This window comes from Haematobia irritans, chromosome 3 (assembly GCF_050003625.1).
Source record: "Haematobia irritans isolate KBUSLIRL chromosome 3, ASM5000362v1, whole genome shotgun sequence".
Classification (NCBI taxonomy): domain Eukaryota; kingdom Metazoa; phylum Arthropoda; class Insecta; order Diptera; family Muscidae; genus Haematobia; species Haematobia irritans.
Window position 1 is genome coordinate 194,293,925 of NC_134399.1, and position 23,194 is coordinate 194,317,118.

Consider the following 23,194-nt stretch of genomic DNA (forward strand, 5'->3'; position numbering starts at 1 on the left):
TGAATACATGTGTTTAGTATGGATAAACTGGTAATGTGAACGGTGTATATGACGACATGATTTATTTACACGCCAATAATTATATATGTGGAATCCCAGGGAATGTAGAGGGTGGCATTTTGAATAGCCATCCCATACAACAAAGATTACTTGACGGCTAACCTAAACAAATCGGTGAAATAAACTTAATAGGAGCAATACAATACGGTTATTGTTGGACGCGATTGAATCGTATATTGGTGGACCATAAATTCGCTAGAAATTCTGGACTAAGAAAAAAAAAAAAACAAATATAAGCTCAATGGATATTTTAGAAAATTTGTGTAGAGCTTGCAATACAAAGCAGGAAAATGTTGCAAACATATTTGAAAATCAAAATATTTGCCAAATGTTGGAATATTGTGGCCTACCCCTAGACAAGGATTCGGGTTACCCTCCATGGATTTGCTTTCCATGTGTTAAACAGTTAGAAATATGTTTCCGTTTTCTAAGGCGCTATAATTTAGCCTCCAAGGAATTCCAACTTTCTTATTCTCATTTGCAAGAACATTCAGATATTCCCGCCACATTTCTTGCTGAAAAAAGTAAAGCATATATTGGAGAACATATCAGCACAAATCCAAACATATCCCATTTGGCAAGCAATCAAAATAGCGAAGAGGGTTTACCAAACATGAATATAACAGCCAGCGAAGAGAATATACCTCACATAGATTCTGCCACAAGCTCTTGCGCGTATATAAAATGTTCTTTTTGCAAAAAAACATTCCTTACATCCAAAGGTCTTGATTTACATCTTAGGCTCTACCACAAGCAAAAATCACACGGTTTGGGACACTAACAGCCAATGCTTATTTTAAGTGTATTTTTCTTCGAAAATTAATCACAAAACCTAAACTAAACTTGAGAACAATTTAGTCTTTATGGACTTTGGCGGCTCTTGGATCATCGGGACGCATAATAACGTAGCCATATTTATAACGGCGGTTATCTCCATCATGACTATAGTAGTTCACTACTCCAATACCAGCAAGACCCAAGCCAATTATAGCCAACACAGAACCTCCAACAATATCTGGAATCTCATTCCAGGCTCTTTTGATGAGTCCAACAGATTGACGAGCAGCCGGAGCGGACATTGTGAAATTCTGAAATCGAAATTTTCTTGTATCATTCTAATATTTATTCTATACTTTGGAAATACCTGAATCTTTATTACACAACTCGAAGTGAAATTAGTAGCAGCTGTGACCACAGCGTTGCATATGTGTGGTATTTCAAGGGATGATAAATTGAATAATTTTCATCTAACAGACCGGAAAATTATAAAGGTAGTGTTATTGGCACAGCTTATTGTATTCCCAGTGTTTACTGTGATTCTACCCATGATAAATAGTCTTATGGCCAGTTTCTCATCCTCCGATTAATTTTAACCGGAGGATAGACCTCCGGTTAGTAAAATTTTTGTATGGGATCAGCTGTTTTATCGACACGATAAATAATAAACAAAACGCTGAGCCAATCAACGTAAAATTAAATTTAAGTGGTCTTACAAATTGTTTAATTTCAGCTCATATCTAATATAATCCAAACAGAAATTTTGCATTGTAGCTGTATTGGTAGGTTGTCATTGTTATAAATTCTACTGTTGAGGGTACTTTCTGTTTTGGCTTCACTGCACTTTACTGGCTTTGATATTTTTAAGAAGTTTAAAATGATGAAGTACAAAAGAATTAACACATGTATACGAAAATATAGCTAATTTAATCAAAATCCTTAAAATGTTTTGCTGTGTAAGATAGCGACTTGAAATTGCTTTTTAATTTATTTTTTGTTTTTCTTTTCTTCATATTGTTGAGTTGGTATGATATCCATTTGAAATTGCTTTTTAATTAACTCATATGTTCTTTTGTTAATAAAATTGAATTGAACTAAATTGGTTTAATGCCATGGAAACTCGATCCCATTTACTCTAAATTCAAATATACGCACTGTTTGTTCAAATAAATATCGCGATCGCAAAGGGAATACATTTTTTAAATTATTTTCACATTCCTATGTTCTTCAAAGAATTTATTCGATTTTTCTATGAAATTAATTTTCATAATTTGATATTTTGAAAAGAGTAAGTTCGGTTAGAGCATATTCCAAATTAGGGGCGTTTACATGATAAAATTGGCGTGTTTTGGAGGAAAACTTGTGCTTTGAACTTGACTTTTTGTATGGGGAAAACGACTCGTTTATAAAAGGACAACATTTAAAACCCGAATACATGCTTGGTGAGAACGCCATATAAGGTAGCCTCACTAGCCCAAAGTAAAAATTTTGATCCCGAAATACCCGGGTCTTGGGAAATAGCTTTAATGTCGTTGTAAGACTTGTTCTAAGCGCTATTGAATACAGAAAACTTTATGTCTATCGATGTTATCAACTTGAGTGTATAAAAACATTAAGAAAATTATTATGTTGTGGCCCCTTATTTGAGGTATTTATAATTTAACTTATTTGAATACAACTGTATATGTCAATTCTGGATATGGACAGAACCTATAGTTGGGTAATTCAAAGGCAAAGATTGCTCGAAAGTGGGTTATCGCGAAGATAAATCAACATGGATGACCGGTCTTTGACCGGGATTCGAGTTTTTCTCCTACGGGCAGAATCGAAAGTGGGCTCTCGCGAAGGTAAGCAAAAGCAAATGTCCTATGGACAGAATCCAAAGAATTTGTTGGTATAATCCCCATCACAACTGGTGATTATGATAGTGTCATTATGGTAGCGATGATGATAAAATCTAGTTTTCAAAGAAACAATTCCGATTTTTTTAAATAAATTATTAATGAATAAAAAATGTGTTGTTGTTGTAGCAGCTAGGAAAAGTTGATGTGATAATCCTTAACTTCGTGTTGACTTTACTCTGCATTCATCGCAGACTATTATTGTAGTATATTCAAATTCAAAAATTGTTGGCAAATTTGAATTGATAATTTGGACTTGGAAAAAATATTTATAAGCAGAGGGAACAGGCCCATAGTGCTAGTTTTCTTCGAAGTGGCAGCACTAAATGTTTGACGTGTGACAACATGAGTAGTTTTGACGTATCATATTTGAGTGCTTGCTGGCTTTGAAGGAAATTTGTATATTTTTAAATTTATTTTGCACTTTCACGAAATTTAATCAAATTGTTTGATACAACTTAAAAATGGCAGAAACAGAGCAAATTTCAAAAAAGTAAGTGAGAATAATTGAACAAAAATTTGAATCGATATTGACAGCAGTCATGCCGTGCTGTCAGTGGGGATAGTTTTGGGACGTGTGGTTTTGTGAGGTTAGAAAGAGGCATGCAATTTTCACAAATACTAAAGTTTGTCGCAAATTAAAGAGTGTTATTGGCTTGATTTATGTACATATTACTACACATTAATAAAACTGAATTCAATCAGATCAGCAGCAACAATTTACAAGTTTTGTTATTTACAATATTTGTTTTTAAAATATGCTGCACATTCCGAAAACTCTCTCTGCCCTAAGTAGGATTTCATCATTGCCAAGGCATTTTTCCAATACAAAGATTTGCCTTCTGGACGCAACACAACCTTTGGGTCTACCAAGCAAAAGAACAAAACTGTAAACTCAAGTGTATCCGGTATTATTGTTATCTCATAATTTTACTTTTCTAGTGAATTAAAACGACGTTTGAAAGCCGAACAAAAGGCCAAGGAGAAATTAGAAAAGGAAGCATCAAAAGCAGCGGCAGCACCAGCAACAGGAACCGAGGGAAAAAAGAAGCCGGCTTCTGCGCTCGAAGAAGAAATCTCACCTAATGAGTATTTTAAATTGCGTTCTGCTGCCATAAGTGAACTTAAAAAATCTCCCGAAACCCATCCTTATCCACATAAGTTCCATGTCAGTATATCTCTGGAAAACTATATCAATAAATACTCAAATCTTAAGGATGGTGAAATGTTGGAAAACGAAAAATTGAGGTAAGTACTATAAATAAATGTTAAACTTTTTTCTAATCAAATCTTCTCTCCCTTCCGCCAAAAAGTATTGCTGGTCGTATTCATGCTATTCGTGAATCCGGAGCTAAACTTATATTTTATGATCTACGTGGTGAAGGCGTCAAGCTACAAGTTATGGCCAATGCAAAAATGTATACAAGTGAACATGCATTCGAAGTAGATACGGGCAAAATTCGTCGTGGTGATATTATTGGAATTAATGGGTTCCCTGCTAAGACTAAAAAAGGCGAATTATCAATTGTTCCGAAGGAGGTGAGTTTACTAATTTATATTATTAGTTAAACGAAATGTAATACAATTATATTTTTAGATTAAATTACTATCTCCTTGTTTGCATATGCTGCCACACCTTCATTTTGGTTTGAAAGATAAAGAAACTCGATTCCGTCAAAGGTATCTAGATTTGATATTGAATAATAGAGTTCGAGAAATTTTCCAAATTAGAGCCAAGGTAAAAAGAGCAAACTTTTTAATCATGAGTTTCATTGACTTAGAATTCGTTTTGACTATTTTAAAAATTTCAGATTATTTCTTATGTGCGACAATTTTTAGATCAAATGGGCTTCCTTGAAATTGAAACACCTATGATGAATATGATAGCAGGCGGAGCTACAGCGAAACCATTCATAACACATCACAATGATTTAAATATGGATCTTTATATGCGAATTGCTCCAGAGCTGTATCATAAAATGTTGGTAGTTGGTGGATTAGATCGTGTGTACGAAATTGGCAGACAATTCCGGAATGAAGGTATCGATTTAACCCACAATCCTGAGTTCACAACTTGCGAATTTTATATGGCATACGCCGATTATCATGACATCATTGAGATGACTGAAAAATTAGTCTCTGGCATGGTTAAAGCCATTCACGGAACATATAAAATTAAATATCATCCCGAAGGACCAGAAGGGCCAGAAGAAGAAATTGATTTTACACCCCCATTCAGAAGAGTTAGCATGATAAAAACCCTTGAGGAAAAACTAAATGTAAAATTCCCTCCATCAACTGCATTGAATACAAAGGAAACAAACGATTTCTTATCCAACTTGTGCATTAAACACAATGTAGAATGTCCAGCACCAAGAACCACAGCCCGTCTACTGGATAAACTTGTAGGAGAATTCATCGAAGAAACTTGCATTAATCCTACATTTATTTGTGATCATCCTCAAATTATGTCTCCATTGGCCAAATACCATCGCAGTGAACCCGGATTGACAGAACGATTCGAATTGTTTGTTATGAAAAAAGAAGTTTGTAATGCTTATACCGAATTAAATGATCCTATTGTGCAAAGGGAACGTTTCGAGCAGCAAGCAAGTGATAAAGCTGCCGGCGACGATGAAGCCCAGTTGGTTGACGAAAATTTCTGTACTGCATTAGAGTATGGTTTACCACCTACAGGTGGTTGGGGTATGGGTATAGACAGATTAACAATGTTTCTTACGGACTCCAACAATATTAAGGCAAGAAAAGACATTCTATTAAAAACTTTTATAAATATCACACGTTTTTTTTTCACTTTTTTTAGGAAGTTTTATTATTCCCTGCTATGAAACCAGATGATCCTAATCGACATCCCACTGAAGTGAATAATACTGAAGAACCAAAGTAATTTATTGTATATTAGAGGTCCATTTATTTAAAACCTATATAAAGTGTTCTTAAAACTGTTCTTCTGTTAAGAGTTTTCGGATTTCTTAAAAATGTCCATCTTAAAATGTTAGCATTTTTTTAATCCTACAATAATAAAATTCAATTCCATAATAACTTGGAATAACAAGAATTAAACTTGTCTCATAACTTGTTGTTAATGTTCTCAATCGAACTCATCCATTAGTTTTGAAATATGTATTTTCTACAAAAATGTATTAAAGATCTTAGATAAACATTCGGCGAAAACTTTGGTAGACTAGTTTCGTCGAAACTTAATGCACTTTTTTCGTTGATAATTTGTCACTTTTTATATCTTGTGGTAATATGTTTGATCCAAAATATTTTATTTCACAAATTCTTATAAATTGGAGACGTGTGGACAGACCATACATTGCACACGCTTGAGTAAAATTGTTCGCGTTTCACAATAATTACTCAAGGTTGTTAGATCTAATGAATAACAAATGCAATTAATCCCAACTGAATGCTCCTTGGATATTGGATACCAAATCATAATGACTTTCTGGTGTACGGATTAAGAAACTGTTTTTCAGTTTGACAAATGCTTGCATAGAGTAAGCTTTATAATACATAGAATATAAATTGAAGTCACCGGTCCACATTTTTCAATACTTGACGCAATTAACAATCAATAAAAATGGCAGTAATTTTTGAGAGGAAATATAACAGATTAGTTAAAATTCCACAACACCCCCATGTTCTGGTTTACGTATTAGTAAAACGCAAAATGTACACACCTCAATAAAGGCCCTGTTCGGTATTGCATCACTGCGCTGCATCCATGCGCGGCGATTCACATCGGCATCAGCTGTTGTTAACAACTGTTGCTGATGCTTGATTGCTATGCTTTGTGCTTATATTTCGGATGAATGGAAAAGTTAATATTAAATATTTTTCATGTTAGCCTGATACTGAAATAGGCGATTAACGTCCATATGCATGATATCTTAATTTTACAATTAATTACTCTTCGAACTTTACGGACAAGTAGATCAAGAAATTTGATCAATAGAACCATTGAAAAGAAAACGCCAGATACAAACCTATACAGGCCTAGACTGTACATGTTTCAGTTCGGGCGAATGAACTTTTCCACAGCCTTTAGTATAGATCTGGCTGGGAGAGATAAATCAATTTTGTCCCCTTTATGCTAACTTCTTATGGAGAAAACATTTGGGAATTTTCTTCTTACAAATTGAATCATCTTAACTCCCACTGTCCATCATCTTTTCATATAGTTACAAGCTCCTTATTTTTATTTCGTTTTGTTACTACAGTAACAAACGCAACAACACGAAATTTATTTTTAGAAGCTACTGCTGAATCCACCATAGTGGTGAACAATCGAACAAAGCTTTTGTTTCTATATTTAACATCAGGGATAGAAAATGCAGTTCAATAGTACTTTTTCAATACTTGTACACCCTGGTCAGTACCGTAGTACCCCCGCAAATGATTTAGTACCTTTTGTGTAGACATTTTTGTGCTGATATCAGATTTATTGTACACTAGTTTTGACAAAATATTTTAATATTTTGAAAAAACAGACTTATTAAAACTACAAAAAATATTATTTAGCAAATGTTGTATTTCTACAGAAATTTTTGTTAATTTTTTTCTTTTGGAAAATTTTGTCAAAATTTTATTTCTATAAAAAATTTTGTCAATTTTTTTTCTATAGGAAATTTTGTCAAAATTTTATTTCTCTAGAAAATTTTGTCAACATTTCATTTCTCTAGAAAATTTTGTCAACATTTTATTTCTCTAGAAAATTTTGTCAAAATTTTATTTCTATAAAACATTTTGTCAAAATTTTAGTTCTACAGAAAAAATTGTCATTTCTATAGAAAATTTTGTCAAAATTTTATTTTTAAAGAATTTTTGTTTAAATTTTATTTCTGATGAAAATTTTGTCAAAATTTTATTTCTATAGTATATTTAGTCAAACTTTTATTTGTGTTAAAATTTTGTTAAATTTTATTTTTAGAATATATAGAAAGTCCAAACTTTATTTCGGTAGAAAATTTTGTCAAAAGTTTATTTCTATAGAAAATTTTGTCAAAATTTTATTTCTATAGAAACTTTTGTCAAAATTTTATTTCTATAGAAAACTTTGACAAAATTCGTTCCACGAGAAATTTTTTAAAAAAATTTTATTTCTATAAAAAATTTTGTCAAAATTTAATTTTTCAAAATGTTATTTCTATAAAACATTTTGTCAAAATTTTATTTCATTGTTGTTGTTTTTGATTTCAGCTTAAAACCATGCATTGACAAGCTGAAATCGGAAACAACAACAATGATTAAAGACAAAAATACAACAATAACAAAACAAAACGAAAATTTTATTTCTATAGAAAAATTTGTCAAAATCTTATTTCTATAGAATATTTAGTCAAACTTTTATTTCTGTTGAAAATTTTGTTAAATTTTATTTTTATAGAATATTTTGTCAAAATTTTATGTCTATAGAAATTTTGTCAAAATTTTATTTCTATAGAAAATTTTGTCAAAATTTTATTTTTATTTATCTACAGAAAATTTATGAAGTACCATGAATTCTACCAATCTACCAAACCGTGATTACAATACTATTGTTATCTTTGTAAATGGATATAAAAAAAAATAATTGAAATTGAGGAGTTGTCAAAAAAATTCAGTCTAAAGGTGCTCTTGACAATAATCTTCTAATGGAATTTTTCTTAAAATTTAGTTAAAAGTACTTTTTTGCTCAAAAAAACAATACCTTTTTTGTACATTCTTAAAAATTCTATTTTCCATCCCTGGTTAACATGTGACAACTTACAGAAACATGTTACAAGGAGACAACAACAATTCTAACGCGTACATTAGTAGTTTTTTTTCCTAGTTTACGATGGGCTCTTCGTTACTTATTATTTTTCATGTTAGCCTGATACTGAAATAGGCTATTAACGTCCAAATGCATGATATCTGAATTTTATTACAACAACTAATTATATATAATTATTATAAAGTAGATCAAGGAATTTGATCAATAGAACCATTGAAAAAATCATTATATTGATCAAATTCTTTAATCTACTTTGTCCGTAAAGCTCGAAGAATAATTAATTGTAAAATTAAGTTAATATTAAATTTTATTTCTTTTTTTTCTTGCATTGCATCAGCAATTTTTGTGATTAGCACTTGATATTTGTTTACGCAGTGATGCAGCCTCATCTGTGCTATTAAACATTTGACTTTTGCAATGTTGCCAGATTATGCTTTTATGAACGCTGTGAAATATTTCTGAATAGACCCGGCATTCGATATAGAACATTTTTTGATCGAAATCTACATTTTTCAAATCAAGGGAGTCGATATCGAGTTGTCTTGATTGAAAATATTTGACAAAAGTTTCTATAGAAATAAAATTTTTACAAAATTTTGGATAGAAATAAAAGCTTGACGAATTTTTACAAAATTTCCTATAAAAATAAAATTTGAACAAAGTTTTCTATAAAAAAATTTTTTTTGACAAAATTTTCTATAGAAATAAAATTTTGACAAAATTTGCTATAGAAATACAATTTTGACAAAATTTACTATAAGACTAAAATTTTTACAAAATTTTCTATGGAAATAAAATTTTGACAAAGTTTTCTATAGAAATAAAATTTTGACAAAATTTTCTATAGAAATAAAATTTTGACAAAATTTTCTATAGAAATAAAATTTTGACAAAATTTTCTATAGAAATTAAATTTTGACAAAATATTCTATAGAAATTAAATTTTGACAAAATTTTCTATGAAATAAAATTTTGACAAAATTTTCTATAGAAATAAAATTTTGACAAAATTTTCTATAGAAATAACATTTCGACAAAATTTTCTGTAGAAAAAAAGTTTTGCAAAGTACTTTTTCTTGTTTGGTAGTTTTTTTGGCAATATTTTCTTCATATTTTGGTAGATAATATCGGTTCGAGTGCAACCGTGAATATAACTCGAATAAACGGTAAACAAAAATTGGTTATACTTGAGTTCGTGATCGAGCTCCAAGCTTGGCGAAGAACCATAAAAAAGGTTTAACAGCCATAAAACTTCTGGACCACCATATAGGAGTAGCAAACCATTGACCAAAAGGTTTAAGACAACAGACCATTATGTATGGTATTCATTCCTTAGGTTTCTTCTTTATTGCCACAAGTTCATGTGTTTCAATTCATTTGAATATTTAAAATTAAAATTCTTAAAAAGTAGTAGTAGTAGTCGTAATTAAATATGATCATTTGAATTCTGCAATATATGTCCAACTATGCAAATATATATATATATATATATATATATATATATATATATATATATATATATATATATATATATATATATATATATATATATATATATATATATATATATATATATATATATATATATATATATATATATATATATATATATATATATATATATATATATATATATATATATATATATATATATATATATATATATATATATATATATATATAGAAAAGCGGGTATACATCATAATTGGTGAATTAGATATGAACAAATTTTGCTAAGATTAATGAAATTATAACAAATAGATGAAAATGTGTGAGAGCATAATTATTTAAAATATTCAATAAAATTCTTAAATTATAATGTAAATGGGATATCTTTGAATTCTGGATCATTTGTTGGTTTTATATACACATCACCATATTTTGCCATATATTTTTTTATGAATTCTCGAGATTTATTTTTCACCGATTCTGTGACGACTAATGTTTGACCAACAGATTCACAATATTTTAACTCTTTTATCATAACAAAGTGAGTTAACTGCGAACGAATAGGAATAGATAAAATGAAAGTTAATTCTTGAAGAAATTTTAGATGCGATAAAATGAATATAAGTACCTTTCGCGCCAAATGATTGAAATCTTCATCACATTTTATACGACCAACAGTGCATGAATCCTTTCGATATGGCTTTAAATGATGAACAATGATACCAGCAATTTCGCAACGGAATTTCTCTTTATTCTTTCGATATTTCGCATCTTGTTCCTTAGGTTTTCTGCAAAAAAACAGAAATGTAAAATGTAAAAATGTATACGAATAAGCCATGTTATGATTTAAGGTTCCCACCTTTTTTCCTTTTTCTCTAATTTTCGTTTCTTATATTCTAGTCTCTCGCTACTGCTTGCCGACATGCTTGGGCTCAGCTGATGGAAAATAGATTCATTGAAGTCGCGATGCGATGGTAAAGGTCTTTTCATTGGTCTCTTTGTAGTTAATGCATCGAGTTCATCCACGATTTTTTCACCCTCTACAATTTTGTCGATCAATGGGCTATTTATATCAGCCTTAATATCTTCGTCTTCGTCTGATGACAACAAATAGTCCTGTATAGGCACTATACCGCCCATGTCATCTTCAGTCTCTATTTTTACAGTACTATCAGTTAGACTGCCCAGAGTACACATGTTAAGGGCGGATTGTCGCAAGGCTTCAGAACGTTTACGCCGTATCTCTTCTTTTCGTTTACGAATCTTCTCTTTATTTTCCTTGTACTTGCGAACTTCTATTTGATTGTAGATGCGATCTTCTTCACGCCGAGGCTAAAATAAAATAGAAAATGTGATCATATTAACATAATTAAAAAGAGTACCTTTATACATACACTTATAGCTCTTTCGTCAACCAAACGTTGATAGCGCTTTTGACGCCGATTTTCCACTTTACGATTAATATAAGCTTTCAATTGAGCTGCATCCATGCCAATTAGAATATCATCGTCGTCTTCACTACTATCTGCACCAGTTGTAGGAGAATGCTCATTTCCTGAATCAACATCTTCTTGTGGGTTTTCACACATCTGCAATTGTGCCGGAGTGGGGGGCTCCCATTGAGGTACACGATATTGTACATGATAGTAGTAAATTTGGCCCAAAGGTGTTATAGCAAATTTCCATTGAGGTGGTAAATTATTGCATACCGTTGGCAATTGATAGTCAATGGGATTGGTGGATTTTGGTTTTACTGGAACCTGTACATGTGCATAGCTAGGAGGAATCGTTATAGGCTTGCGTTCTACAGAATACCATTGACCAGTTGCTGGGTTAACGCAAAAGGGAACATCTTGAGGGCGCGTCTTCTTAGGATCTAAACCAAAGAAACGACATTTTGTTTCAAATTCCCTTCTTTCTTCAGCCATTCGCTTTTCTGCTTCATCTCTGGCTACTTTGGCGGCAAACAATTCCCTTCGTTGTGTTTTTGATAGATTTTTGGAATGTTCTGGTGTAACATTCGCTTGTCGAGGCAACAATTGCTGCTGTGGCGGTTTGGAATTGTATCTTGCAAAGCGACTGCTGGAATTAAATCGCCTACCGAAACGATCGGCACGGTATTGGTCTCTGGAATATCGACCTCCTTCATTTTCCGCGTACTGACGGTCAGCCTCTCTCTCGTGTTCCTTCATTTGCTCGATTCGCTCCTTCTTGGGTATTCGGAAAATTTCTGGTAAACTCTCCCACGAACTTATGAGTTTCGATGCCAATTTCTGTAATTCCACTCCTCCACTACCGTCGACACTTTCTTGACCCATTTCATTATTTATTGGCTGAGTGGAGCCATCTTGTGAATTACTATTGCTACTAAGCGAATCCTCACTTGGCGAATGAGTACCACTCGAAGAACCACACCAGTTGCGAACTACTTGCATTACTTTGCTATCGGTCAAAACTGTTTTATTTGCTACAGGCAATAATTCCAATGTCTGTAATAGGGCCAAGCGTATTAGCATATTGCCCGCGTCTTCACTCATCCAACCGTGAAGTAAACGTAACCCATGGTAATCCAAAAATAGTCGTCGGCAAGGTAATTCCCCTTTTCGCAATATACTTAGAAGATTAAGCCGCGTCTGCAACAATTTTGCGCGTACCATTAGACGGGACAAACGCAATGTATCTGATTGTGTTTTGAGACCACATCGGCTTAAAAATTCAACTTCATCTTCTATATCAGGATCTTCCAGTGATCTTGGTTTATTTGCCAGTTCAACTGAGCTCTCTTTGGATTTCTTTTTGCGTTGCAATTTCTTTTCTCGTTTCGTTTGTTTATTTTTAGCGGCAACTTTTTCAGCCATTTTCGAAAGAAGTTTTTTAAACTTGCTCTTGGAGTCTTCTTCCGATTTTCTGTTTTCATGCTGGCCCTCTTGCGTTTTGAATTCATCCCCATCTCTGGCGAGTACTTTTTCACTCAAGGAAATAGGGGCAAGTTCCACTTCTGCTTGAGCTGCAGCCATCTCAAGTTTCTTTTGTACCTCGTCTGGATCGGATACACTGGCATCGCTATCATCATCGTCATCCTCCAGAAGATTTGCGGTTGCATCCTCTTCATCATCTTCAGATTCGTCGTCTTCGTCAATTTGTTCACCCTCATCTGAATTCGGTTCTTGACCAATCCAACCTCGACAATTGGCCGATTCGCAATAGCAACGCTGAGCTTCTCGTCCATATCTTTGATATTGATAGTCAAATGTGATCTCTTCACCCGGCATTATTGATTTTCGACTAAAGAAACCAATTCTTAGTTCACCATTTACTGTCCATTTTTGGGTCTCTGCATTGGGATCGCATGAGTGATTTATGAACCGCGATATATTGCCTTTAATGGTGGCATCAATAATAGCATCACTACGTAAGGCCATAAAGTAGTAATGACGATTCTTTTCTTCCGAATACTCAATTCTACGCCTCTCGAATTCTACCGTATCAATTACTTCCCCCACATACTCCATTATAAATTCACCGGGTAAAATTTCTATATCGGCCATTATGCCGAAACCTTTCTTTTCTGTGCGAAATACACGACAGGGAGAGCATAAGAATTTCTGGAATCGCTTGTTAGTGCAACGTTCTTTAACATTGCACTCGTTGCCGCACTCAATCATAAGCAAACGGTTTAGACAATCCTCACCACATGCCAGTTCACCCCTTTCTTCTTCTTCCGGTGTTAGGAAACAATCGCAAATCATCTTACGAGCTTCTTTACTTATTACTCTTTCGCATTTATATTCGTTTTCCTTTATGACCTGGAAATTACTGAGGCGCTCTTCCATTTCCTTGAGAAATTTGGCATTCTTGGCTTCCACTTCTGCTAAATCTAGAAGATGGTCATCTAGTGTATAATGACTTTTAGTTTCTACATCATCTTTAATCGAAAATCGTTCTTTATCTCTTACAAGGCCCCTACCCACTAAGGCCTTAGGCATTTTAGTTATTAGTTTAATGCGATGCGAACGTCGAACTCCACCCGATGCCGTTAGTTCATCTTCTGGAGTGGAAGATATTTCCGGACTTTTGGGTGGTGGAGTAACACTGGGTGTAGCTATGGGTGTGTCGGCTGGTGTTTCGAATGTACTAAAGGCTACCAAGTCCTTGTTATTTTCCCCAGTATTTATACCGGAGTTTGATTCTTGACAACTCTGTAAATTATCCGTGGTTTTAGATGGTATAACATTATCCACACTGTCTTCATCAATCTTATAACCCTTTTTGAGCAAATTCACTCCATCTTCGATAAATTTCTCAATGTCTTTCAAGGGGTCATCTTCAAGATCTGTGGAAGTGGAAGCTGTGGTTTGTTCCCCATCATTAGAAGTAGGAGGTGGCGGCGACTTGTTCAAACATCTTAAACCAAATGTGGGAGATGATGATGGTGTCAAAGGTTCATTTTCGTGTTTCTCCAAAGGTTTATCTTTCAAAGCTGCTTCAAAAGCCTCTTTTAATTTACGTTGTCGTTTTTTCTTTGCCATTTTTTCATCGAAACTTTTTTCTAGGTTTGTTGTATCTGCATTCGTCGAATCACTCTCGTCCAAATCTTTCCATGTTTCATTTTCCTCCTCCGCTATTTTGTTATCAATAGATTGCTGCTCTTTACTGTTTTTCTTTTTACTGCTGCTGCTGCTGCTGGAAGGTGTATTTGGTTGATCATGAGTTGAGCTCTTTCCTCGTTTACCTCTTTTGGTAGGCGTTGTGGTCGCCGACTTATGCTCTTCAATCAAATTGTCTCCGCTTTCGAAAGATTTTTGTTTCTTTAAATGTTTTTTATAGCTACCTTTGGTATCACATGGAGAGTTCGGTGTATTACACATCTGTTTAGGTGTCTGCGGTTGTTCTTCTTTACGTTTTTCGGTCTCAATTGATTCTTTGTTATTATCACCTATAGACTCACTAGATTTCACGCCATTATTATCCTCTACCGAATTTATTCTTAATAATTCATTGTTTTCCGATGGTCCTTGATTTTCCACATTCATCTCAATTGGTATGTCATCTGCTATTTTCAGTGATGTGGGATCTACTTTATTGTCTTTGTGAATTTCTGATCCAGATTCTTTTACCGCAATATGTTTTTCTTCTTCGGCTGATGCTGGAGATTCTTCAGCATCCGCATTGGCGGATGTAACATTGAGTACAACACTCTCCTGCTGTATAGCATATGCGTGTTTTATTCCTTTCTCACTATCTCCTGGTGACGGAGATTGTTCTTTTTTCCTACTTTGTTTTGATTTTCTCGTTGGTGTTGTTTCATCCTTAACCGATTGGGTATCGTTTCCAATTTCGTCTGGCATATACGATTCTGTAATACATTCTGTAGATGTTTCTTTGGCAATATCCATTTCTGAGTTTGTAGATTTTTCAGTTTCCTGAAAATCTGTTGATGTGGTCTCACTTGTCATTTCAAGCACAGCTTTCGAACTGAGAGCGGCTATTTCCGCAAATGTTTCTTCCAATGTTTTATGAGCTGGTTCATCCTCCCCACGTCTACTCCGTCGCTCATAACGTCTGGTAACTTTTTTGTTGAATACCAAAGGCGATGAGTTATGCGAACGTGATGGAGATACGTTCGATTTTTTCAAAATTGATGGTGACGAGGCATCAGATCGGCATGGTGAATTTAGTTGTCCTTTTTTAAGAGTTAAAGGTGATGCTGAGCTTGAGCGATTTGGAGAATTGGATTTTGAATCTGTGGCTTTCTTTAACTTTTCCGCACATAACATTGTTTGGGAAACGTCGGATTTTTCTATGAGATTCTCTGATTTGGAAGGTAATGCCTGTGCTGCTTCTTTATTTGATTGTACGGTGCGTAATATATCTAACAATGTATTGGTTTCAATGCTAACATTTTTCATTACATAAACATTGGTGGAATCGGGTCCCAATGACGATTGTGGTATTAAATTAATATTGTAGTCTTTACTTGTGGAGCTTTGGTGCTGTTCACTTTCTGTAATTTTTGTTATTACTTCCAAAGGTTCACTTGAATTCTCTATTGACGTTGACTGGTGTTGACTATCACTTTCAGATTGCAATGAATCCTCGCGTACTTGGGATTCATCATGAACTGTTGCATTAACGGTCCAAGGCATTGTATTTATATCTAATTCATTTTCTTCGGGTCCATGTAAGTTTTTAAAACGGGATTTCCTTGGTTTTCTCTTTGGAACATCATTTGGTTTGTCCGTAATATTTTCTTCTATAACGGCTGCCACGCTTTCATCACCTATATTGGTTATGATTTCACCTTGAAATTCTTTTTCATTTATAGTTTCTTTTTGGTTCCTCGTAGACTTCTTTTTTGTAACATCAACCTGTTGTTCTGCAATATTCTCTTCTTTGGTGGCTAGTCCACAATCATCAATTATCTTAGTGATGCTTTCATCTTCATCTTTAGTTTCATTGCAAACGTCTTTTTGGTTCCGTGTAGATTTTCTGCTTGTAGCAACTTTTGCTTTTGACTTAGCGTATTCTTCCTGCTCTTGATAAACCAATTTTTCATTTTGTGATACTAATTCCTGCGCATTTTTAGAATTGGCCTCATCGACGGTTTTTATTTCACTAATTGGAGGACTTTGAACTTTGATAGTATTTTTATTATTTTCAATTTTATTTTCCTCTTGAGAATTAGTTTCTTTTTGTTTTGCTTCAAGGTCCGTTACTTGATCTTCTTCTAATACAAGTTTTGATTCAATAACCGTTACTTTCAATTTTTCATCTCTTATCGATTCGAGTACTTTTGTTTCCTCTTTGCTCTCACGTAAGTCGATTGTACTCTCTTTGTGATTTCTCAGAGATTTTCTTTGCTTGGATGATGATGATTTTGATTTTGTTATTTTTGTCGCATGGGAATCATTTTTTTCATGAGGTGTAGCAGTAGACATACAAGAATTGCCATTTTTGTCTTCGCCCTTATTCGTGTTTTCCTCAATATTGTCTTTGGATAGCAATTCGTTTGGGCTTAAGCAACTAACAGTTTCGGAAACAGGATTAATATCTCCAACGTCTCTATATGAATTATCTTTCGATTTAAAATTGGATGATAGTTCTCGCATATCATCGACTTTTTCTAAAACGTAAAAGAATATTTCGATTATATAATACTGTGTAAAATAAGTTTTGAGTGCATATTTCTATCTTGTTTATAGAGCCTAATTTTAAATAAAAACTAAACTATAAGCCCCAGGAAAATGTGCCCCAAAGGCAAAATGAAAATCTTAAGCCCCGGGCACACAAAAGCCAAATCTGGGGCGATACAATGCTATTCACATATTTATATAAAAATAAAATTTTAACAAAATTTTCTACAGAAATAAATTTTTGACAAAATTTTCTAAAAAAAAATTTTTGACAAAATTTTCTAAAAAAATTAAAATGTTGACAATATTTTAATTAAAATTTTTACAAAATTTTCTAAAAAAAAAAATAAAATGTTGACAAAATATTCTATAAAACTAAAATTTTAACAAAATTATCTATAGAAATAAAATTTTGACAAAATTATCTATAGATATAAAATTTTGACAAAATTTTCTAAAGAAATAAAATTTTGACAAAATTTTCTATAAAATAAAATACTGACAAAATTTTCTATAAAATAAAATTTTGACAATATTTTCTATAAAAATAAAATTGTGACAAAATTTTCTATAGAAATAACATTTTGACAAAATTTTCTATAGAAATAAAATTTTGACAAAATTTTCTACAGAAATAAATTTTCTATAGAAATAAAATATTGACAAAATTATCTACAGAAATAAATATTTGACATAATATTCTATAAAAATAAAATTTTAAAAAAAGTATCTATAGAAATAAAATTTTGACAAAATGATCTACAGAAATAACATTTTGACATAATTTTCTATAAAAATAAAAATTTTGACAAAATTTACTATAAAAATAAAATGTTGACAAAATTTTCTAAAAAAAATAAAAATTTTCAAAAAATAAAATTTTGACAAAATTTTCTAAAAAAAAATAAAATTTTTACAAAATTTTCTAAAAAAAAAATAAAATTTTTACAAAATTTTCAAAAAAAATAAAATCTTGACAAAATATTCTATAAAACTAAAATTTTAACAAAATTGTCTATAGAAATAAAATTTTGACAAAATTATCTATAGAAATAAAATTTTGACAAAATTTTCTATAGAAATAAAATTTTGACAAAATTTTCTAAAGAAATAAAGTTTTGACAAAATTTTCTATAAAATAAAATTTGACAAAATTTTCTATAAAAATAACATTTTGACAAAATTTTCTTTATGAATAAAATTTTGACATAATTTACTATACTATAGTTTGAGAAAATGTACTATAGACAAAAAGGTTCGGACTAAAATTTCTATAGGAATAAAATAGTAACAAAATTTTTATAGAAATAAAAAGGACATTTGGGATTTTACTTTCATATATTGGAGTTAATTTTCATAATGCAAACTGGTCCCAAAAACATTAGAAATAAGTGTTGTTGTTTTCCATATTATTTTGTGGGACCTACTTCATTTAGGTTTTGGGGAAAATTTTCATGGGGGACATATTCATAGTAGCGGAATAGCTTAAGCCCCTTCACATTACGCTCTATATTTTTTTAGATTTGACAATTTTTTGAAATGAAATGTGAATGCCGTATAACGAGAAATACGGTATAAAAACTAATTTCAAATATTAATTTTAATTAAAAAAATTTTACCTTTATAATTGGCTTCGGATTCTAATTGAGCGATTACAATGTTTGATTGGGTAATTGATGCTTCATTCTTGGACACGCTCTCCTTTGGTGTTTCGGAGGTTGCAGAAACGTCATCACTATCAACTTTTGTAATTTTGCGTGTTTGAGAACGCTTATGTCGTTTGCTTGTAACTGCTTTGTTGTCGTCTTTTTCCTTTGCCATTTTCGGAGATACCGCCTTAGACAAATTTATTTCAGATCCATTGTCAAGCAATGTTGGTGTCTTGATTCTTTCATTGGATTCTCTGTTCTCATCCTCCTTGGATTTTTTGACATTTCCTGAACATTTTGCAAGATTCGTTTTGCTTTCTTCTTTTAGGTGTGTAGGTGTAGATAGTGGTAAAGCTTCTGTCGACTTAGATTCAATGCCTTCTGTTTGAGATAGTGGTATTAGTTCAGGAGATTTGGGCCTGTTTTTCAATTCCTCGTCTGCTACAACTAATGAAGCAGTGTGTTCAAGTGTACCTTTTGTGTCATCTTGCGATTTTGATCCACATTTCTTAGATTTTATTAGAATAGTGGAATGTTCGAATTCAAATGACTTTTTATGTCGCGTAGAACGTTTTGTGGCAATGAGTTTAACGTCTTCTTTATGTTCTTCAATATTAATTGTTTTTGCTGAAACCACATCTGTTTTGTCCGATAAAATAATTTCTGAAGAGTCACTGCACGATTTTTCGGCTTGTTTAGTATCTTTTAAGTCAGGAATTTTTTCTACCTCATTATCTTTTGTTTCTTGATCATTAACTGCCAAGTCTTCGGTCATAACTTCTTGTTTTTCATTTTCCACTGAGGATGATGTTTCCGTACTGGAAAGAACGATATTGTTTTCTGTGTTTAGCAAATTTGAATCTATATTTGAACCTGGTGAATCTATATCTATGGTCATTGATTTGTGCGAGGATGAATTTTCGTTTCCCTTCTTCACTGAAGTTGGTGAAATGGGAGGGGAACGTAAGTTTCGCTTTGGCTTTTCCATTTCGGGTAAATATGAAGAACGTTTTCCACGTTTAGACGATGAGGGCTTATTTTCTTCATCTTTCTTGATTTGTTGAACTTTTGATGTATTAACAACTTCGGGCACACTGCTTTTGTTTACTAAGTTTTCTGCTGAGTTCGTTGGATTTGATATCCGCTTCGAACGTTTCGCATCGCTTTTATTTTCGAAATGTTTGTCAAAAGTTGACGTAGTTGACATGTGTTCGCTAGTGTTTAAGGAAGTCGTGGATGGCGAGTAAGGGCTGGAAACTTTGAGTTTTGATAAATCAACATTCGAGTTTTGTATTTCTAACTTATGTTCATTGCTTGTGTCTACTGTGGGTCCTTGGGTTCCTTCGCTGCTTTCAAAGCTTTCAGATGCCTTTTTTACGTCTGGGGTTACGATCGAAGGTTTCGTCTTCTCTTCTATCGTTTCACATACTTTTTCTTTTGAACCCGATTCCGTATTAGCAATTTCTAAATCTTGAACATTGCATTCTTCATGTTTAGAGATTTGCATCGTTTCTTCATTATCCAACAATTGTTTGCTTTCCTGCTGAATTGATATAACTTTAGACGAGCCTATTACCTCGTTTTTAGCTACGGACATTTCTTCAGTTACATTGTGTTTTGGATCGATTTGGGCCAAGCATGCTTTATATTCTTTCCAATTAGTGGCTTTTTCTGGTGTAATCTTTAGTTGCTCCTCCGTTGTATTAGTCTCCTCATTAGTAGGCCCTGATGATGCAGTCGGTTGGGGTCGTGTTTTTGGTGGCCGTCCTCTTCGTTTTTGTTGTTGAGGTAATAATTGCTCTTCTTCGTTAGCATTACTATCTTTTACGTCAGGGATTCCCTTGCTGGTACTTTTTCGTTTAGTTTCAGCAGATCGGACGTTACTCTCTACTTGAGCCACTATTAAGCTAGTAGTTTGTTTTGGTTTTAGTAAAACATTTCCTGAAGCGTCTTTTTCCACACCCACTTTACTCAGAATTGTGGGTGGCGGCATAGGGGGTAGAGGTGGCGGAGGTGGTTTAGTATGTTCTTGAGATATGGAATAACGCCTAAATATAGCGGATTTCTCCATAAATGTCTTTTGTTTAGATGATAAATCTGTCTGGACATTACCGGCAAGGCCAGAGCTTGTCGAAGCTCTATCCCCAGGACCTCCCACTGCACTATTTTTAGCTTTTGATGGTACATTCGAATCGATTCTAGCTTCGATTTGAATTTTGTGTGGTTTTCTATTTTTATTCAGTAAGTCACGCACGTCAAATTTGATAATTTTTTTCCGAGAGCTTCTCCTGCACTCCGATACGGGAACTATTGCAGGATTGGTTGCAGTATCAAGAGTAGGTGATATGGCTATGATGGCATCTTCACAATCAGTCTGCTGTGTGTCCATAGTAATAGTGTCGTTGGATCCTTTGGCAATTCTAGCAGCCCCTCTTTTGGTACGCTGATTACTTACATTCACGTTTGTTGTATCCATTTTGTTCTATGAATTTCAGCTTAGGTTTTCAATTTACGTACCCAAATTCGATTTTAAATCTGTACTGCGTGCATATTTTAACATAATAATCGAGTAATTGCATTTATAAATTAATGTAACTTTTTCTTACAGATCTATGGAGTTACAAAGCCGTTGCTGGGAATAAAAACGCATCTAAAACTGACGGCGTTAATGCAAAATCTTTGTGTGAAAGCACAACTAAGGCGACTGACGGCAGTTAAAGTTTGTTTACATTCAATACTCAATAAATATGCTTGTATTCAACACGATTTAAAAGGGTTTTCTAAGAATTACCTTATGGCCCACTCACATTAGGCTTGAAATCTACTAAAAGTGGATTTGAAATCCCTTTTTTATAAGGCAAAGTGTAATGTGTGTGAGGTATTAGAATTCAATTTGAAAAAATTGTTGCGACAATCGCGTTCTTTTCAAATTGAAATTAATTTGTACATTTTTTAATTTTAGTGGAGAATTTTTTAATTTTAGTAGGTTCGAGTTTAGCCGCTAAAATCAAAAATAAATATTTAAAAAAAGTATAAAATTATAACTCCTTGATGCAAATTTCAATATAACTTGATGGGGAATTGCCCAAAGCAACTTTTTATGAAGTTTATATTCTTTAAAATGGAAAATAATCGTGAAAAAAATGGGATTTTTGCGGCTAAACTCGAACTTAATACCCACCTTTAGGTACGAAATGTACTCAGAGTGAATTTTTAATTAAATCTGCCTTGATTTGATTATAATTCCTTGAAGTCGCTTGTTTTAAGTTCCACTTAATGTTTGGATTTTAGGTTTTTTATTTAATCTCTTAATGTTAGCATCATTTTATTTTCTATCATGGTTCATTCATTTATTTGCTCAATTTTCTAATTTGAAGATGCAAGATAAATTATTAAAATTATCCGGATTTTAAATTAACAGTAATGTATCTTGGTACAGTTTACCCAGAATTATCCACTAGTGGATCTGCATGAATTATTTTTATACCTTTCACCACTACTGTGGTACAGGGTATAAAAATTTATGCATTTGTATGTAACGCCAAGAATGACCAGTCTGTTTTGTGTGCGAAGTATAGCCCGATTGTCCCCCAATTTGGCAAGAGTTCCTAACATACTTCGGTTCAAGGACAATCGTTATTGATGGATCTAGCACCGAAATTGCCTTTCAAATTGCGGACGTCCGGATTTTTGTGGGTCCCGTTTAAGATAATGTAGGTGTTAGAAGTTCTGGATATGTTAGCTATTCCGTAAGCTTATACCGGACTTAACAATTCTGGAAATGTTTTCAGAGTTTAATTCCAAATTAAACATAAATAAAAAAAAAACAATACATTAAGAAAACTGCCTTAAATATATTTTTCGTATTTTTTTTGTCCAAATCATATTTGTAATTATGTTACAGTAAAGGTGGGTGGGTGGTAAGTTCGAGTTTAGCCGCTAAAATCGCCATTTTTCTCGATTACTTTTCTTAATTAATCAATTTTAAAGAATAAAAACTTTGTAAAAGGTTGCTCTGGGGAATATCCCCATCAAGTTATATATATCAAAATTTTATAAATTTTCCTACTGATTTATTTTTGATTTTAGCGGCTAAACTTAATACTCACCTTAACCGCAAAATTAAATTGATATTCGAAAACCGAAGAAAGTACCGTCGTAGAACCAAATTTTATGTGCTTGCTTGCCTTTTGATAATAGTATACACAATATATATTTCTTATGTCTATTTTTTTTTTATTTATGATTTATGTCAAAACTTATATAAGACGACCTAATTAGGAGTAAATATAAAGAAAACGAAAAATCATTGTACATTATAAACATATAAATATTACATATGAACAAATTATTCAATTATAAATTATTTTTTTTTATGTATTGTAGCCATTTTACAGATTAAGAATTTGATATTTATAAAAGAAGAAAGTAATGTACAAAAGT

At 32.6% G+C, this 23,194-nt stretch overlaps 3 protein-coding genes across 4 annotated transcripts; 1 reads left to right on the forward strand and 2 right to left on the reverse strand.

The window, feature by feature from the left end:
* Nucleotides 1-828: 828 nt before the first annotated feature.
* On the reverse strand, nt 829-1,139 carry NdufA3 (NADH:ubiquinone oxidoreductase subunit A3). The gene has a single exon (XM_075301111.1). It carries the CDS (start codon nt 1,137-1,139, stop codon nt 915-917), a length of 225 nt encoding a protein of 74 aa, XP_075157226.1. The 3' UTR covers nt 829-914.
* A 1,934-nt stretch (nt 1,140-3,073) lies between these two features.
* On the forward strand, nt 3,074-5,822 carry LysRS (Lysyl-tRNA synthetase). 2 transcript variants are annotated; one of them, XM_075301113.1, is made up of 6 exons: nt 3,074-3,231; nt 3,681-3,986; nt 4,052-4,277; nt 4,336-4,476; nt 4,550-5,497; nt 5,563-5,822. In XM_075301113.1, the coding sequence occupies exons 1-6, from the start codon at nt 3,203-3,205 to the stop codon at nt 5,644-5,646; spliced, it is 1,734 nt and encodes a 577-aa protein (XP_075157228.1). In that variant the 5' UTR covers nt 3,074-3,202; the 3' UTR covers nt 5,647-5,822. The 2 variants fall into 2 exon arrangements, with proteins under 2 accessions (XP_075157228.1, XP_075157227.1); XM_075301112.1 differs by lacking the exon at nt 3,074-3,231 and adding an exon at nt 3,348-3,627.
* A 4,456-nt stretch (nt 5,823-10,278) lies between these two features.
* Set2 (SET domain containing 2) lies at nt 10,279-21,383 on the reverse strand. Its single transcript, XM_075301114.1, has 5 exons — nt 18,722-21,383; nt 11,364-17,092; nt 10,829-11,301; nt 10,598-10,757; nt 10,279-10,519 (listed from the first exon to the last, which is right to left on the reverse strand). Exons 1-5 carry the CDS (start codon nt 21,225-21,227, stop codon nt 10,334-10,336), a joined length of 9,054 nt encoding a protein of 3,017 aa, XP_075157229.1. The 5' UTR covers nt 21,228-21,383; the 3' UTR covers nt 10,279-10,333.
* Between the last annotated feature and the right edge of the window lie 1,811 nt (nt 21,384-23,194).

What these genes read in the sequence shown, in the direction of transcription:
- NdufA3 (XM_075301111.1), bottom strand. Translation starts at nt 1,139, where the DNA reads ATGTCCGCTCCGGCTGCTCGTCAATCTGTTGGACTCATCAAAAGAGCC.
- LysRS (XM_075301112.1), top strand. Translation starts at nt 3,497, where the DNA reads ATGCTGCACATTCCGAAAACTCTCTCTGCCCTAAGTAGGATTTCATCA. An exon ending in CCAAGCAAAAGAACAAAACT is followed by an intron (nt 3,628 to 3,680) that starts GTAAACTCAAGT and finishes TTACTTTTCTAG; the next exon opens with TGAATTAAAACGACGTTTGA. An exon ending in TATCAATTGTTCCGAAGGAG is followed by an intron (nt 4,278 to 4,335) that starts GTGAGTTTACTA and finishes TTATATTTTTAG; the next exon opens with ATTAAATTACTATCTCCTTG.
- Set2 (XM_075301114.1), bottom strand. Translation starts at nt 21,227, where the DNA reads ATGGATACAACAAACGTGAATGTAAGTAATCAGCGTACCAAAAGAGGG. An exon ending in ATCCGAAGCCAATTATAAAG is followed by an intron (nt 17,093 to 18,721) that starts GTAAAATTTTTT and finishes TTTACGTTTTAG; the next exon opens with AAAAAGTCGATGATATGCGA. An exon ending in TTAGAGAAAAAGGAAAAAAG is followed by an intron (nt 10,758 to 10,828) that starts GTGGGAACCTTA and finishes GTTTTTTTGCAG; the next exon opens with AAAACCTAAGGAACAAGATG.